This window comes from Varroa jacobsoni, unplaced genomic scaffold, assembly GCF_002532875.2.
Source record: "Varroa jacobsoni isolate VJ856 unplaced genomic scaffold, vjacob_1.0 scaffold_277, whole genome shotgun sequence".
Taxonomy (NCBI): Eukaryota; Metazoa; Arthropoda; class Arachnida; order Mesostigmata; family Varroidae; genus Varroa; species Varroa jacobsoni.
The window spans coordinates 119431-138292 of NW_019213179.1; the positions used below are offsets into that span (position 1 = coordinate 119431).

Here is an 18862-nt window from a genome sequence, read left to right on the forward strand (position 1 = left end):
CGAAAAAGCTACTGTGCGAAGAAAGCGGCGAACTCAATATGCATACCCGTACAACACCATTATATAAGCAGGAACAATTTACCATGTCACTTACTAGCTCTGGTGTAATTCGTTGTATCGCTTGCCATGGGAAAGATGCTCCCGTCGTCTCCGGTGTCTTACGCTTAGCCTTCGGCCAGAACTAGTGGGCCGCCTACCCTGCCGTGGCTGGTTTTCTTGCTATCGACGATGACCCAAGTGAAACAGCTGCGATCGTGCAGCCGTTTGTCCTCAGCATCGAACCGGCGCATTCAACGATGCATTCTTTTGTGCATTACGCGCGTGTATGGCTTGAGAGAGATACACTGCCCGTTTTCGTCTTTACGAGTGCGTGTGATCGCCTGTGAACGACGATCACAAGCGCTTGCAAGGACGACCCTACGGAGACGTCTTCGTCATCTTTGGCGGCTAGTTCGCATTTTCCCGCTGGTAGATTCGCTCAACCTGTTTCGACTGGCCTATTCCTATTCGCCATTCATTTGGTTGGCAAATCCCTCTAAACAGTTAAGCGTAACCAAAAGAGAGCCATAATGCCACAGGCAGTTCGGAAAAGCTAAATATAGCAATAGACTGCCCGACTGAGACATGGAAAGAATAAAAGCAAAAAGCAGAAAGAAAACGCGTCCTCTACGTGCAAGCGAGATTGTCGGTGGAACGCTGTCTACGTGTAATCTAATGAGGTCGTTATGCAAAATTACTAATTTTTTCGTCTGCCAAGGCAAAAATGACGAAACTAATTTCTTGCGTTTTTATTGCTCCCTTGCTTCGAAAGAATGTAATGACCTTTTCTACGTTCAGGCTATGCGGTCCTTTCGTGGTGACTAAGAAGGATCCCAACGACACACGCAGACGCGGACTGATAGCTGGTACTGCTTATACCGCTGTTGCGGCGGCGAAACACCTGCGACCGCAAGGTCCACTCCTCAAGAAGGTCCATTTATGCCAAAGAGGAAAAACGACAAATTTAATTCACTTCAGGCACTCTCAAATATCCGCCTGTTCCTTGATCCTAATGCCAGGACGGATGAACTGCGAGTGAGCAAGCCATAGCCTACATTTTTAATCGATAGCGGCTCACTTTACTCGGTGTCCATCTTCCCAAGACAAACTATGTACAGGTAGTCACGTTTCAAATACACTTACGTACGCTCACAAATACATGTTGAGTAGGTCGCCTTCTCACTGATATATATCTATCATCGACTGACGTGTTCGCCTGGCGTAAGGCTTCATTAGACATCAGTAACGGTGTCACGGTCAAACAAATGACAAGTTAGCGTGGACACGCGTCATCTGCTACCTTTGACAACGTCCATTGTCGTCTAGTGCTGTCGAAGCCTGTTAGCGTTGCCCGCGTCTGTGCTTGTAGTTCCGGCCGTCAATGGTGACAGTCTGATCCGTTACCTCCCGCTGGGATTGCCTCTATTGCAATCTTCGTCGAATTACTCTCTTCCGTGTCTGACGCCAGATGTCTCCGGAAATCCACTGTAAAACGACGGCACTGCAACTGTGTAAGTGGTAAATAGACGCTGCCAGTCGACCACCGAGTTTGTCGTTGCGCTGCTGGTTAACGTAATAGACAACAAGGAGAACGCCGTCGCCTTGTGGATTGCTGACCCAGCCGAACAAAGCGGCCTATGTGCACAACAGCGGCCACCACTGCAACGGTGTCTTTCAAGAAGGACTTACGAAAATAGGAGAAGCGAGATAGCTGCGTCTGTAAGAAACCACTGGGTGCTGCCAACGCAATATGTTAAGATAAAGCCCACTTGTTTGCGTTGTTTGCCGTTGGGTTGTGTCGTGGCCGCATCCACTTGGCTTCCCCATGTTGTCCATGCACGTAGGCTCCTGATAGGATCCAGCTAATTGGTTGGTCCTTTCTTGCCTATCAGGCAATGCTCCATCCAGCGGGATAGCGTCGGAACCGACCACCTACATCTCTAAGCTAACAAATCTTGGTGAATTGGTTCCACTTTCCTCTGTTCAACGGGGGACTTGCCTCTCTTAGTAGGTTCTTGCGCGTAGTGCCGAGACTCGTTGCCCGATAAGGTTATCTGTGACGGTAATCGCTTCTTCGGTTGGTAGTCCGGTCTCTCTCCAAAAGAGGTTGTTTGACGGCTTATTATTGGTCTACATACAGTGGTCGCACCGCCGAAAAGAACCCAACGAGCAGCTTTTTATACTTTCTTACCTGTCGCTTTGTTCTCCTTTTTGCCATATAGCTCCACTGCTGACTGGCCGCTGCCCCCGCCACGATACCACTACTGTGGCCGCGGCTTTCCTCCACCGTGCACCAACGCTGCGAACCTATCCGCCATATTAGTTAGTTTGCAGTCCAAAGAGGGAATAAAAACGACAGAGGAAGTAGACCACGTAATGATAACACTGAGCGAGGAAAGCTAAATGGCGTGCCTTCGTTCAAACCAATATTCTTTTTCCAAACAGAACAGCGCAAGCGCTGAACGTAGACAGACAGGCATGCTCGGCGAAGAACAGCGTCACCAACTATAACCTTTAAAGTCTGGGCGGGCTGAATGAAGAGCAGGTTTTATGTGCAAGTGATTCATTGACATATCGAGCGTGAAATGCTCCCGCTCCCGTTTCTGTCTTTAGTGAAAGAGCTACCATCTCCGGCGTCGCCGCCATTGCCTGCGACTGTCTTGCAGATGGCTACAGGTTTGACGACGTTTGTCTGCTACTAAACGCCGGCGACCCTGCATTCTCATTTAGTTTAAAAATCTGGTCGTCTAGGTACAACACAAGCCATTTGCCCTTAAATTCTTAGCTCACAGCAGCTCTTGGTTGGTCCTGACGTGGCTATCTTGAGCCGTCCGGTGCTGGAAAGCGGTCGGATAACCTTCCATCGGCAACATATCTGCTAATGCTGCAGGTATTGGCAACTACTGTACCCTATTTCAACTAATGTAGAACATCCGCATGGACCAACGAACAGTTAAGCACCGAGGGTCGAGGACTTTGCTACAGCCGTAGCAATATAATAGCAAACAAGCGTATTCTCTATGGCTGACTTTTCCGACGGAAGCTTCATCGTCTGCTTAGTAAAATAGTTGTCCCTCGTGTCAGCCTGAAAGGCCGATCGAAAAGGATTTCTGTCTGCTCTCTCTTTGGTGCAGTTTCATTTACCGCTTGGGTTCAATCTGGAACGATCAGGCCCAACCATGGAACTCCTTGGTAGTGCACCATTTGTCACTACTTTTGCATATCAATGTACGCGGCAGTGGTGCCAATATAATGCCATCATTCAACCTACATGAGTTCTCTCGATCTGAATTTCAAACAACCTATGGCTGATATTCCTCTGTAAAACTTGCTTTACCCGTATGGCCTCGTGATACGGTAAGAGCAAAAAGGTTCAATATTTAAGATCATACTCAACAAAGAAGGGCTATCAAATTTGAATCGCATGAGGTGGTGAAACGCCAAACTGAAGAAATGAGTCGCAAGTCGCTAACTAACAGGTGTGCATATCTACAAGACCCTTGAAGAAGTGGTAGAGTTGTTAGTATTATGAATCGAAGATCAAGGGAAGATGTTTTTATTGAAATAACCTTCAGCGAAAGCAATTTCGTGTTGATGAATCTAAAATTGACATGCCTGTGACATTGTATGTAAAGGGGCATGAGTTCACACTTTGCAAATTATTACACCCCCAAGTAAAGCACAGGTGGAAGAAGGTATGTTAACACATAATTAAAGATTATAAGATAAACAATTATTATTATTATAATTACTAAATGCCAGTTTTTCGGCTTCTTCTTTTCATTGTTTAACAACTGTTTCAAAATTCATTTACGGTCTTCAAAGCCGAAATTGATCGTGGCTATAAGGTATACAAACTATCTTCTCGCACTGGGTATAAAATCTTCACAATATGAACGTAAGTGTTTACGGTGATTTGATAAGATGAGGCGTATTAGGTAAAGGAACATAATATTTGCGACCACAGCTGGATCCAATCTGACGAAGCTATTAATACAATTCTGGTATTTATTTATCAATGTTACCTCATCAGATGATTTATTTTCAAACTTACATAACAAGACAAAAACAGGTTTTGTAACAATGTTAAACAGGGTAAAACCATAGACAGATATATTGCATCGGCGCGTCGCGAAAAATAGCAGAAAATTCGACATACATAACAGGCCTTCCTTGCAAAAAAACATTTCGCATCACAGTGACGTTGTCGTCATGAACTTTATACTATCTTTTGTACACAAATGTCTATTAACTTTCTACGTTCGACGTTTGTTTCAGCAGCTGAAAATCTACTATTTTTAAAGCTATAGGTTTTTTCTTCAGAATTGTATACGCATACCTGCATGAGGGCCTAAGCTAACAATGGATAACAATAATAACATTTGTATGTAGCTATTCCCATTTGCTTTTCAATTATCGTAGTAGAAGTATCATATATATATCGATGTTAGTATTATAATAGACACCGACAACAGCTCTATCATCGTTGCCATCATCATCGTTGTCATAGGTCGACAACACCATTTTGCCGATTTTCCATTGAACTTTTAGCGACGAGTATGATAACAACAATAGCCATAATCTTATAGTAATTATTATATTGTTATTACTAAAACAGATCAATGCGGAAAAGGTATACGTAGGAAAATACGTCTTAATCTGGACCAACGTCAGATGTTAAAAGGACCGAAACGTCGTTTCGATACTTTATTCCAAGAAAGATTTAAGTAACTGGTATTTATTGCTGTGAGTTACTGCTGCAGCTTGTACTTTGGCCTGTCCGGTCCTCGACGGTAAACCGCATACACAGCTTGGCCTTCAGAGGTCCTTGGGCCAATTTCACTTAATGCTCACTGCTTGGGGCTCGTTCCGTCGGAGATTTCCCTCAGATCTTGCACAGCCGCTCGTGGCCACTGATTTCACCAGCTTGTCGATGATGCTCAAAGCCTTAATAGTTGGGCCTGTAGCTCTGAGGCTGCAGGCCCTACTATTCCGGACTGGACTACTGATCCTTCCGTAGGCTATCGCTGCTACTGTTGGACACTGGGTCGGGAATAACGTATCACGACAGCTCTTATGCTGGAGAGGTTCTGACGCCACCTTCATCGCAGCCATCAACTCGGGGGAAACCTGTAAAGGCTAAAAAGTAGGCTGATGTTCGGCTGGAAGGGCAAGAAGGCTTGGGAAGCTGGGGATAAACCGTGATGATGGATGAAAGTCAACTGCCTAACGAACCAGTCATTTCGCCAAACTAATATGACTGGCGAGCGCTTACTAGGCAATATAATAGTACACAGCAGCAGATCCGAACCGACGAACTGGAGAAACTGCCGTCCTCGACGGCGTCATCTCCGGAAGAGCAAAGTCAACATATGCCTGCAGCCTCAAGGAAGGCAGATTTCGACATAGCGCGCACGCAGTCTTTACAACGAAAGAATACACCGCAAAAACGATCAACAGAGTGACAACTCGATGGTTAATTGGCTCCGCAGATTTCAAGGATCAAACCACCTCCTGCGCCGTCCAAAGGCAGGGATGTAGCACGGATATGTAGGAACCTGCCACGTACCTGTTGGCGCAGTTCTTGCAGGGAGAACCAACAGAGCAGTACGCGTGCTGAGGTTTCGAGCGTATCGTTGTTATAGGTAAGCACGATCACATGTACAGCTTACCATTAACTATAGAAAAGCTACTTATGGAGGGTTAACGCTACCTTACGAACCTTGAGAAATGGGTCATCTTAACTAACATTTAGTAGTAAAGTAAAATCATTATTTCGCCACAGACACGCTTACTGCTGCAGAACACCGTTGGCAACTAAACGTATGTGAACTACTACATGATGTCGATGATATGAGCTGAGTACCATTGAGTCATATCGTGAAAATGTCCCAAATGCTTTGTTTAAACGACGCTTTCGTTGACTAGATGTACTGACAAGTTGGTTAGGTCTTCCCGCAGAAGGCAATGAGCATTTTCACATAATTATCTTTGTTGTTACATTCTTTTCCTCCTACCTATAATTCCATATAAATATGAACTTGACAGCAAGTGCCGGTAGTATGCAAGTTTCGCGATCCTTAACACTATACCGCTTATATTTAACCACCCTCAGTAAATTTTCATATATCATTCCAGCATTTTTGCTCTGCCTCTCTTTGTATAGCTTTCAGCTCTGTCCATCATCCATTTGTCTACAGAATTCTAAACGTCTTAAATTATTTACTGGCTAGTGTGAATTGAGACCTTTCAATATGCCTATCTTCTGTTGCACGTCCCGTCATAGCCGTTGGTGCATGCACATACACCCACCGGCTTATATGCCACCATGGCTGCATGCATGCCAAACCATGAACTTATTCGAGATGGTGTCTCTCCTCCGTGTAAACTGGAACAGTACTGGCAGAGCACCTTTCGTCAAGAAGCCAGTCGAAACAGTGTTTCACCACATCTATCAGGCGGCCGCGGCTGTCATTGTTTGTTTTTTTCCACCAGCCGCTACCCGATTTACGTAACATTTCGGCAAAGGGATGACGCCATCCAACCGGTTCCGCTGATAGTGATCCTGCTACAAGAACTCGACATAATGGCTGCATGTACCCCTACAGATGCTAATGGCTTGGTTAGATCTGATGTTCCTATTCTGTCTTTTGTTCTTTCAGCATCGTTTTAAGAATGGAGAGATATGGAGACGGTTGATGCACGAAACGGGACGACAAACACTTAGACTGACAAGCCGGCCAATAAAGAGAGCAGCCGGCAGACATGCGACAGCAATGACTTTCCAACTTCTCCCATTCTTGCTTCTTTCACTTGTCTCGCACTTTTATACGTTGCCCTATAAGTTCGCTCTCTCTTTCTCTCTCTCTGTTTCTTTCTTTCTCTATCTGTCTATCTGTCCATCCATCTATCTCTATCTTTCTCCCTCTTGCTCTCTCTATCTTTCTATCATTATTCTTCTCTCCATTGCACCCTGTTGCGCTACCTAAGGCACTGATAGGAATAAGCGCACGCTTCGTCGCTGAGTGCGAGCAGACGATTGCCCCGTTTTATTATTCGGGGGGCTCGCATGGCAGCTGCTACATCCGCTACAGAGAAAAGAAGAATCAGGATTGCTTCTCGCAGACATGCCCTTTACGCGCCCAGTTTATTTTCCGACGCCGCCGCCGTCACCACAACCACCGTTAGCATTGCCCTTCGCACTAGGGGCTCTCACGAGCTTCACCATGCGCAGCATATACAGGCACTCGCGCAAATGTTACCACAGAATACGTGGCAAAGTCGCCAACGGTGGCGTTTCTGTCCCTTTATGTGTGATAGGTATAACACAGACTGGAGAGGGTCAGCGGACATAGCGATTTGACCTTATCATTTCTCTCCGAAAAGTAGCAGTAGGCAAATGGAGTAAAAGAGTAGCAGTCAGAGATCTTCTCTATGGGAACAATTAATCTTTACGAACAATAAATAAAATAGAGGCGCGTGCACGATCACGTCACCCTGTTATCTGTGAGTCAAGCCTCTATGGGAACTTGTTATTGCTCTTTATGAAGGTTGATCTTCAGGGCAATACAGTTGGTTACATCACTGGAACACAAAAATATCCATAGGTTTTTGACAGAAAAGCTGGCGTAGGGGAAACTATACAAAAAGAAAATGGCCGGCAGCCTTAGGATGTCAGTAAAAGACTTACCGAAAGACGTATGTTACTGCACAACAACAATAAAATACGGCGACCTAGAAGTGTCCCCACGGTGAACTAATGGGAGTATTTTAATAGAATGTGATAAACTTGTGCATGCATCCTGTCCAGTAATTGTCGTTCCTTCCCCAATAGAGAGCTGCTATAAAGAAGACAAAAATCAGTGGTCCTCCGTTCTACGGCAATGCTGACAAAGACAGCTTACAGTATACGAACGGAACGCGGAAGGAGACAGGTTGCTGATGATGGCAAGAAGAAAATAACTGCTTGCTTCGGCTGCTAGGCAGAAAATTGCCCGACACCGTTTTAGTAGACGATCAGGAAATGTTTATGCGTAGTCTGTGAAAATGCATACTGCCGAAAATGATACTCGTCGAAACGCTCTAATAGAGGAAGGCCAAGTAACTGAAAAAGACATCAGCCGTGGGCAACGCTGCCTTGTCGTCATAATGAGTTGCAAAACAACGGAGCGCCCTTTTTATTACAATACTCTTACAATACGAGCGAATAGGTTTTTGTGATTTTCGTCATCGAATCTTCGCTCCCTGTTACTGCTCTACCGTAATCACATTATTGTTAGTACATTACATTCCCATTGGCCCCCTTTTCGTGTAAGACCGTTCTTCGATAACAATATTAGGAGAATGTTATCGCTTTTTGTCCGATTCTTCGACTGGCCGTACCCATTGTTCCATATCCCAGCTTTGTTCTAGCTGTTTTCATGCCATTAGCATGCCCGTCGCACCCATGCCGCTGAGATGGTCGAGGAACACCGGCTTTACCGTGGAACCTGTGTTACTGATACCGGTTAATTTGTCAAGTGCTGCTGCTACTGCTTCTAGATAGGTTAATTTTCGTCCTCGTCTTCATACAGATTCGCTCTTTTCTAAGGAAGAGAACTATATTTTTTTGCCATTATCGCTCGGCAAATAAGAGATACGTCTTCTTCAAAGGGCTTTCCACGTTCCTAGCTTATCTTTTGCGTTGATAATCATATAATGCTGAGCCGTCGTCGACCGACGCTGACCGGGAAATCATCATATATAGCTGATAGGGTTTTTACGGTTTCGTTTAGAAGAACTAGCAGAGCTAAATTCGCTAGAATAATGACTGAATCAATAGTGGGGGCCTTTGCGAAAAGTGCCTAGCATTGCATTGAGGCATATCCGTAGTGTACCGATCCAAGAAGGGTGCCAACTGCGCTTTGGTTTTCTACGAGACTTTGTTTAGCTTAAGTCTTATAATTAGTTTCAGGTTTTCTACAACAGTAGATAGGTTCGTATAATGTTTAAATCACATCTTTTTTGAATGTGTATATGATAACTGACAGAAAATAGGTTCGGTAGAATATAACAAACCTTCCCAGTTCAAAATCCTGAGACAAGAGGAGCTTTGTGTATGTACTTTTGGCACCACGTTAATGTATGTCAAATAAAAATACTCAGCTTGCAAGACTATCAGTATACTAAAAGCCCGTTGCCAAGTTTTTGTATGTATAGGCAGCTTGAAATTATTGACTCAATGTATACCTTATATCATATGTAGTCACATACAAAAAGATAACGTGGCAGTCTTTATGATCAAATTTTGTAACATAAAATTCCATAAATTAGCCCTACATTTGCTGAAAACTGTCATTGCCATATGGCATATGAAAGCACAGAGACTCTTATTAATTATCGATTAGAAGCGATAGACTCGATCGAAATGAGCCGCCATTGAGCATAACACGCATCAGTTCAGCTAAGACATTTGTTCTCCCCATCCCTATAAAATGATTTTTAATTAGGGCAGCACGTACGCACGCACGCACGCACGTACGTACGCACGCACTTCATTTGGGTATGTAGAGATAGATTCACACACGAGACTAATTAAATCGATGAGAACGTCGTTCGTTAAATAAAAGCTTTATTCTTTGTGCGAAGCTATACATTTTTGCCAAAAGGGACCCGCGTCGACTGTTCGTCGTTGAGCTTAGTTGAAGCCTAGCTTGAATTTCCCTTTCCTTATTGCTTCAATTTATCATTTATGCCCTAATTTTTAAGGTGTGAAGGGTGTGAAAAACGCCAGATAGCGTTGGGTCCGATTTTATGGCCGAAACTTTCCATTTAACGATATCCTGGATTTTTTAGATAGTATAGTATAAGATAGTATAGTTAAAACGGAACTATATGAGACGGGGTGTGTATGGTTGTTTTCAACTTCTGCTCTTTAAGATCACCTTCTGTCTTTTTCGGAATCACACAGAAGTTCCAAATGTTCTTTATTTTTTTTTAAACCCAAGAATTCGAATATTAGAAACGTTTCCTCATACCCTAATATATCTAGTTTCTAAATAGCACTTAAGGAAATTATAACAGGCTACATTTAATCGTAGCAGCAGGATATACATCCAGTTTAAACATAAATTTAGCATTCGTATGCTTTTTAGTACCGTTTAACTTCAAGACTAAATATATTTTTTTAGATTAGCAAAATCTCTTGGTCTGTGCACAACAGCTGCCCGACCCGTATATCATTTAGGCATAACGTACACGCTCCAGCCTTACTAAGAGACCCATAACCCTCCCACTTTACCGACCGGTTAAATCCTCGTGATTCTGAACTAATAGAAGTTAGCTTCGTGCTGAAACGGTCGAGTTGAGGTCGCAAGATGCCATTAGTTCGAGGTCAACTGACGTTGGCCTGCCTAGATCTGACGAGAGCGGCTTATGAATTCGTTTTTTTGCAGTTTTGGCCTCGCTGACAAGAATCGCTTGTCGAATATGGCCAAATATCTAATAACAATAATAAATATAAGATAAAATAAAATAATAGTCCCAGTAAATTAGCTTGTGGAACATTGTTTTATACTTTTTGCAGACTGAAATTTAACAAAATACTCTACATCATTGATATGCGTTATGGTTTCAATTTCGCCGAATCGTGTATGCCAGTTTCAATATCTAAGAACAAAGCAGTAAAACAGCTACAGACAAATTTTGATGTTTCGTCCCAAATCGAAATGTTAAGGTCTTTAAGTGGTCTTGCCTAGTCAATATAGGTGTGAAGGGAAAATCAAATGTACCATGGAATATTAATGTATTTTTATGAGCTATAAATAAGGATTATGTACACGAAAGTCTGCAAAAGATCCATGTGCTTCCGTATGTTTACTAAATTACTGTGAAGAAAGCCTTTCAACTTGACAAGTTTTCCATCCTATACAGTTAATAACGATAGGAAGAACAGCTCAGCTAGGGAACGTCGTAGAGAAATTTTATGCGAAGATCCACTGCGTTTTTTGGTGGCCAATTTGCTGTCAGCGTATTTTGCATCAAGGATATATACGCTTATTTCAAACTTCGGCATTTCATAACAGGTGCAGATTCTACGGGCTTCGGCAATATTGGGGCACACGCCGAGCCTTTTCACCCCTCTTGGTAGCACAATACTATACTGCTATCAAACGTCTGTGATCAAGTCTAAATGTAGATAACCATGGGTCCCATCTACCTACATAGAACATATGGTACACGCGCTATAAGGGCATATATTGTGTAGTATGATAAAGCGAGTTTGCGAAACTGTAGCATTTTACTCTTAGCCCAGAGCAATGCTAAACGACTGTTTGAACTCGAATAAATACTTCGTTGCCCCTAGCTTCATGCGGTGACATAATATCATACTTAGTCCGAATCTCATAGAGACCCCTCAAAGTGGCATTGCCACTGCTGTTGCGGCCTGTTCATTCGTTGTCAAGGCACATAAGAGATGACACGAAAGCTCTGATCCGACCTGATGAGAGGTTGCGTATGTAACCTGGCAAAAAATCTGTTGACGACCGGATGCTAATAGCGGAATTTCTATGTTTAGCTAGGTGAGAACGACCAGTCAACAGCATTATCGTCGCTCAAAGTCGTTTGGCTAAAAAGGCCCAAACTCGCACAAAAGTGACACACCACGTAGACGACCAACTCTCCCCTGGTCGTCCATAAATCGATCACATGCAGAGTAATAGTGCAACATAAAATGCAACTCACGTTCAAGGCCAACAGCGTCGATTTCGTCTAAAAAAATAGGCCGGACAGCCAAACAGTTAAGCAATTAATCCCACAGCAGCTGATGGCTGAGGCGGTAACAACAACTGTTTTCAATAACGATTCCGAGACGCAAAACAAAGAAAAGGAAGCTAAGAAATCGGACGACAGCAAGATAATTGAAAGCGGAGAGCGGCAGGTAGAACAATAACATGAGTGGGCGACGAACAGTTTTAGGGAAGCTAAGCGGATTTTAAAAAAAGCTTTCAAGTTGGTTTTCTCTATTAGCTCGAACACCACCTTAGCTAAATATTACACTGTCCAAGTATATAAATGTTTAGAAATGAAAAATTATATGTGTACGTGTTTAAGTATATTGGTAGTAAATAACCTCTTCTCTAGGGACGCAACGAAGAAGTTGAGTACACAGGCCCGTCGTGGGGAGAACATTCATACAAAAACGAAAAGGCTATAACTGGGCGTAGAAGATTCACAGAAGGCTACGGCTGCACCCCCGTCTATACACACAAACAGAACACCTACAGAGCGACGATGGGCCATAACGATAGCGACGATACGAAGACGGGGAGGTGAGGTAAAACATATGGGATGGGAGGAACACATGCGCCGTAAAGGACGGCACAGATTTGATTCGGGATCGACCGAAACTGTACAAGATTGTCCGTTTTGGGTTGTACCATGACCTCAGCTACGATACTAGCGAGCCATCTCTGTTAGCCAGCAAAACACAACATAGCCAGCAAGATAAAAGCCGCGCATGCGATTAATTTTAATGACGCTGTACTGTTGTGAAGGGTATAAAGGTGCGCCTGTTGGGGCTACTAACTAGCGGTTACGAAAAAAGTATATCATAACTCTTCCGTGTCTTTCTTCACGATTATCGTCGCCTTCACGCACAAGAGTAACCAGTAACAACCAATAACTGAGGTGATCTACATCGTTTGGTCTGGACGAAAGCTACGCTCGAGCCTGAAGGCTGTAAAATGTTTTTTTCCGTGATATTTTTTTTATAAAATCCCCATATCTGAAGTTACAAGACACATTTCGGAAAATCGACAATATTTGAAATAAAATCACTCACAAACGCTGCGCGCACACCGGTGTTGCGGATCTCATTTTAGGCGATTGTTTTAAAAATATAGATTGAAAGTTGAGAAATCTCGTGATCAATCCGAAGGAAATGTACTTCGAGCGATACTCACTTCTATATCGGAATTCAAAAGTTAGTATTTGATCTCTTAAGTTAAATATACACTTACGCAGTATTTGGTGAGGGTTGCTTATCCTTGTTTCGCATTTACAAGCGCTGAAAACTTTGTTCGCTGAGTACTTTGACAAGATTCTATGTTTTTGGATGATCATATACCTGTCAGATTGATTCTAACAAATCAAACAGAATTAGAAGAAAATGTTTAATTTTGTGAACACTACAGATACATTTCACAATAAAAACGAAGAGTTAATATTTCTTATTAAGATTTAATATTCTTTGCTAGAATCCGAAATCTTGCTAAATTTCTTGCTATATTTAGGTCTCTTGCACTAACTGCAGCACTGACTTTATCACTGCATACGATGCGAGCTCATATAAAAAGCACTTGGAGGCGTTTAATGGGCAAGCTATTATAAAACTGTTGTAGATTCATTGATCAGCAGAGTCGTGTCAGAAAAGTGCCCGTCTATTGGGTGTCCGTCAGGCTCATTTTTATTTAGATTTTTCTTTTTCTAACGAGACACGACGTGCATGACTTTGACTTTTTTGCTAGTTCACCACATGTGACTATATCGCAAAAAGAAATAAGGCGTATGGCAACAAAGCGTAGACGAAACCCCTTTTCAACAAATTGGCCCAATTCCCATTTGGTACCCCGAGGTCCCACAAGCTCTGATGTTTCCGCAGCGTGGCGTACTGCCCGCATCCTCCCGGCTTTGCCACTATAGTGTCATTTTTGTTTCCCCATGCGACAAGACTCCACGCCGACTCGTGTCGCTATCGACCCTCGGCGCTCATAGACTAATGTAGACTGGCATCTGAAGCCAGGACGTCCGACCCCGTGACTTGTTAAGGTCAGAGCTAAAGTTGTGATCGAGTCACTGGGCAGAGTGAGCTTCTTCATCATTCTTATGCTAGTGCTGCCGGCTGATGTGAAAGTCTATTTGAGTAATGCCAGACTGATTGCCGTACAGCGTTGCGATCACAGTCACCACAACCTCTTACATCTGTAGGCAAAGACGGCGTGCTTACTCCGTCACCACTGCCTTTACCGTCTGTGTCGCTCAGTGACGCTGGGTATAAAGAAGCAATCTAAACAGAAGCTGTTGCAGCGACTTCCGCTAGTGGTCCGGGTCGCAAGGGCTAACGGTAAATTCGTGCAAGTGAAGTGATTGCTTTCTCCCAGTTCACTTTGTTCGGGCAGCTTTGCTTGCCACGATACGCTTACGTCTCTGCCGTACGCGTGTCACCTTCGTATAGAAGATGCTGCGCTATATATATATATATATGATAGAGTTTCTTTTAGATGAAGAAAGACGAAGGAAGAGTTTTGTTAAAAACAACCGCATACAGTTATCATTGACGTTCGAGGAACTTAGTTAACATGGTATATAGTCGTGTGTGTGTGTGTCAGGCAACTCTATACCTTTTTAAGTGTAGAATTACTACATATTAACGTGTTGTTCGAAAATTTACAAGAGAAAAACGACGATACCCATGTTGCCCATTATGGGGTCGTAACTGTCTCAGATTGTCTATCATTCACAGGCAACAGATCGTAAACGAAAATAAGTGGGCCTTTAGTTACACTACCAGGATAGGCTACGCTAGAAATACTAGCTAACAAGCCCGATCAGTGTAGTGGCCAAATCATGGCGTGTTATGTTATTTATTAGAGTAATCAATCATCACTGAAAATGGTACAGTGTCTCAATATTTTCAAGTTACGTTTGCCTCCAACAGATTGCAAGAGAATCACCTCGTGTCACTAGCTCCAAAGCTCGTAGCATATTTAACAGGTCGCATAAGGCGCTCGAAGCCTTCCCGATAAACACTTCGGGCCTTATATTCAACCAAATGTAAAACTATAGGGGAGAAACTGATAATTTCTTTATACTTAGTACTACGTTATGGCTATTGTGAAGTGAATCAGTCATTACACAGATACAAAGGACCACAGTAGAAATTTATATCCCCGACTACAGTTCTCTGCTGTGCGCACGAATCGATCGTTCTACACGGGCTTCGTTCAACTCGCTTGTCACAACAAGCGCATCCAATGCTAGCGAGTCTGTTATATTTTTTAGCTTTTCAGTAGACGTATCTACGGGTTTAACAGTTAGCTATTCGGTCGTTTCTCGCCTTTTGCTCTAGACAGCTCTTATAATTGAAATGCTTAATAATGATTCCCTCTCCTGTCGTAGTTCAGACATGTAACCTATATCCGGCAAAAACTAATTCCGTCCACTCCCTATTTTTTTTTTTTGAGTCAATGACGCTTACATAGACTATAAAGTGCGATTAGAATCTTCGAAAACAACAGAACCAATTCAGAACAGAATCAATTCGAATGGGCGTTTAGAAGGCACACGTAGAGCTACACAAACTTACCGCCGTACCGGATATTTGGCGTCCTTTACGTTGAAATTATATGGATAGTACATGAAATATCAAAACGAAAAGGAACGAGCCGAAATAAACGTGTGTCTGTAAAAAAAAAAAACGAATCGTACGTTAATTAAGACCCCGTCAAGGCTTTCCAATTTAACTTTGATTTCATCTAAGTTATGTTTGTAAACATAATTTCGCTTAGCTTATATATTGTGCAACTTAGAGAAAAAAGAGAGTGAACGATTCGGGATTGAGTAACTTTTTCGATCGTTCTACGTTAAACTACGTCATTATCAGTGCATTAATCAGAGGATAACAAATTTAGAAAGCAGGCCACATTGAACAACAGAATTGTTCATCAGTTAGTAACTAACAGGACCAAATTAGGCACTTTCCAAGCTTATTGCCATTAGTCGAAGTAACAGGACCTGTAGTCCAATTATTGCAGTGTTTTACTATCCTTACTATGTCACTTAGTAGCCCCAACATTTGGGTTGCTTTTACGTAACAATCGTTCAAAATCGCTCTGTACGCACCGATAAAAGAATACTCTGTTTAATTTTCTATGGACGTCTTGTGTTACCCGTAACACTAACTATTATCTGCCATATTTCTCAACACAAAATCGATAGCTTTTATATTTTCAAGGATACTTCTGTTATTGGACCTGATACAAAATATACTAATATTTAGGCATGTATACCCGCGCTGTGTCAGGCCGCTGATTTAATTCGTTTCATCATATTGCTACAACATTGCTAAGTCACACATGCACACTTTTGCATGAGTTTTAAGTCAATCATCAGCCGAATGAAACTATGCATAGTGGCCTCACCAATTCAGGCACAGCTGTTTCGGCCGTTCAGTGAACCTTTTAACTTGTTCAGGTGGAAAAGTTGGTCGTTATGTGGAATAGCATAATCCGTCTACGATGGACTAGCGACGGCCTTGGCATTCAATTATATAAAAGCGGAAAACGGTTGTCCTTGCCGTCCGCGGCCGCCCGTTACTGCCCCTGTTGACGCGTTCGGAGTAGTTAGTAAGGGTTTGCGGTTCACTAGCGATATTACGTATGCCGAAACAGTTTCTTCTGCTCCTTCCGACCTCTATGTCTGTTGGTCCTCATTCGTGCGCAGCTCTAATCTACGTAGTCATCGTGAGCTAGTCTATGAGCACGTGGAACGCTAGTTTCGAGCTGGCGGAAAGCGACGGCAAGAATGACAGACAATGAGGGCCTACGCAGCCAGTGGCGTAACTATACGCAATTCTTTTTCGGTCCAACCTGAATTAAACACCCATCAGCCAGCCATGTAGTTTCTCAAGAGTGAATACTTTTCCGGTGTCCTCGCGGTGTCTTGGATACCGCTTCTTCCACCGCTGCTGCCTCCAAGCCGTCTACCTAAACACCGAGTCTCTCGGTTCTGCTCGAGTTGGCTTTCCTTCTCTCTCTTAAACAGTGAACCATGCTGCTTCATATGCTCGAACAGCCCCTACCCCTCAGCCGACTACCTCTCGAACTGGTCTTCCTGCCGCCTTTTGTGACTCCCCACTTTCGAATGCTCCTAGCTGCTTGTTTTCCATTTTCTGTAGCTGATGCAGACGCTGCTGCTGCCACCGTCGCTAGTACACTTCTTTATCGCAGCCGTTCCTGGCCAGAGTCATTGTCCTTCGGGTCTTCGTCACCCGCTGAGTTTTCGGCCGCACGAGTGCACCGCGATATCCTTCGTTTGGTGGGCGCTGCTTCGGTTGCCGATACTTCCTCGAACGCGCTGAGGCGGCAAATGGGACAGTTCTCCTGCTCTTACTGCCGCCCCCTTAGTGTTATTCTATCGCATCCACCAGTGTGCTCTCCACCGTTCGGTTCTGTCGCGAGAGGCTTGACTCTCTTGATTATTTCTCCCCTCTTAAAGCACCCAACCTTCTTTTTGCGTTCCTTTGAGATGCGACTGCCCATTCTGTCTGACAGCCAGTTACTCGCGCCTCCTGAACCGCCGGACACTCTGGATGCATTATTGGTGTCATGAGGGTTGAGTACGCTAGCAGACTGTAACAACATTCATAATGTCTTGTGCTAGTTACGCTGCCCTTCTAACTGGCGTTTGTAAGCGTCGTAAGCAGAAGCAGCACCTATAGCAGGACTATAGTTTGGACTCAATGAAACCCGTATTAATCTGTTATCTAGGACTGAATTTTGGTGTTGTTGGAGCGGTGCCCATGCTGAAAGTAAATTCGAACGGTTCGGAGTTGTGTTATGGACGTGACGTAGAATGAAGAATGTCACTTTCGGAGAAAACATTAGCATTCTTTACAATAGATAAAACCTGAGCCATGAATGTGCCTCTTATTATGTTGCTGCTTTATCTTATAAAGCATTTATTATGTTATGAGTCAGAACGGCACTCAATAGCGGACACGTCACTCTTGAGATTCGGTTTCGTTTTCTCGGGATTTTAGAGTTGCGTTCAAAGACCCAGTGCCGTGAACCTTTGGCAAGCCTTTAAATGTGACGCTAACAGCAATCTCTTATATGGGCTCTGAAGGTGCTTTGCAGCAAATCTGTATACAACGTACCGCAATTGGCCGTTCGATACGGAACAGGTTGGGTCAGGGTTTTGTAATGGAAAAAGACCAAATTCATCTACCCACTCTGAAGTGTCCGTTCTCACACTCAATATTTCTACATTTTATGCTACCTTGTGCTTCTTTGTAAACAACAAAAGTATCGCTTTTCAGACTAAAACTCTAAACTAATTTTAATTGTTTAGTTAATTAATTAGTTTAGATGTATCTTTTAGCTATCCTGGGCCGGAAACGTCTTCACCGCGCAGTAAGCTATGCACGGGATGCCGCCGCACGCATAGAACAGCCTTGAACACTTTAAACGTACCTGCCTATCTGATTTTGCACTATATAAAGCATTGAACCGCAAAAATAGTAATAGGATTTGCGCCAAAAAGTACCAAAGATCAACTATATGCTTTGCATTTTACGCCAGTAAAACAACCACAGAAAAGCACCTCTTGTAAGGGTTCATATAATTATATTCCAGCCAAACGCACAATTATCCTTTCTATTGATAAGTTCACAGCCTGCTTACGTGCCTTGCCGTGAAAGGCGCGTCTATATCGAGCTGACGATGTTGGTAGATCGAGTTCAATTGCGCTAGTTCTCCGCAATTACAAGTAATAGTAGCAGTACGGATACTGTTTTACGGCCTTTCTTTTCCAACCAGCCAGCTTAATATTTCTAGTTTCGCTATTAATACCATTAGACGAGCCTCCTCAACCAGATATCCACGGATCGCTTTACTATGCTAATTGAATATGTGTATCGCGCATGTTCAGATGTACGACAAAGATGTACTCTGGGTCTGTTTGTAACACCGTCAGCCCACAAATGGAATCTGCTAGATATTAGTATTGACTCGTTCCTTTTGGCATACTTTTCCCTGCGCGTATGTCTGCATCGATTGTGTAA

At 43.3% G+C, this 18862-nt stretch overlaps 1 protein-coding gene across 7 annotated transcripts in view; it reads right to left on the bottom strand.

The window, feature by feature from the left end:
* The window catches only part of LOC111258940 (uncharacterized), a 140768-nt gene that overhangs the window by 108338 nt on the left and 13568 nt on the right, over nucleotides 1-18862 (bottom strand). For 3 of the 7 annotated variants that reach the window (XM_086967658.1, XM_086967657.1, XM_086967656.1), the window contains exons 2-3: nucleotides 15394-15481; nucleotides 13041-13161 (exon numbers count right to left, since the gene is read on the bottom strand). In XM_086967658.1, the coding sequence (XP_086823784.1) occupies nucleotides 13041-13161; nucleotides 15394-15438 (166 nt within the window). In that variant the 5' untranslated portion in view covers nucleotides 15439-15481. Of the gene's footprint in view, nucleotides 1-3899; nucleotides 5179-13040; nucleotides 13162-15385; nucleotides 15482-18862 lie in introns of those variants that run through there. The other 4 variants (XR_015310377.1, XR_002679302.1, XR_015310378.1 and 1 more) reach the window with 4 other exon arrangements.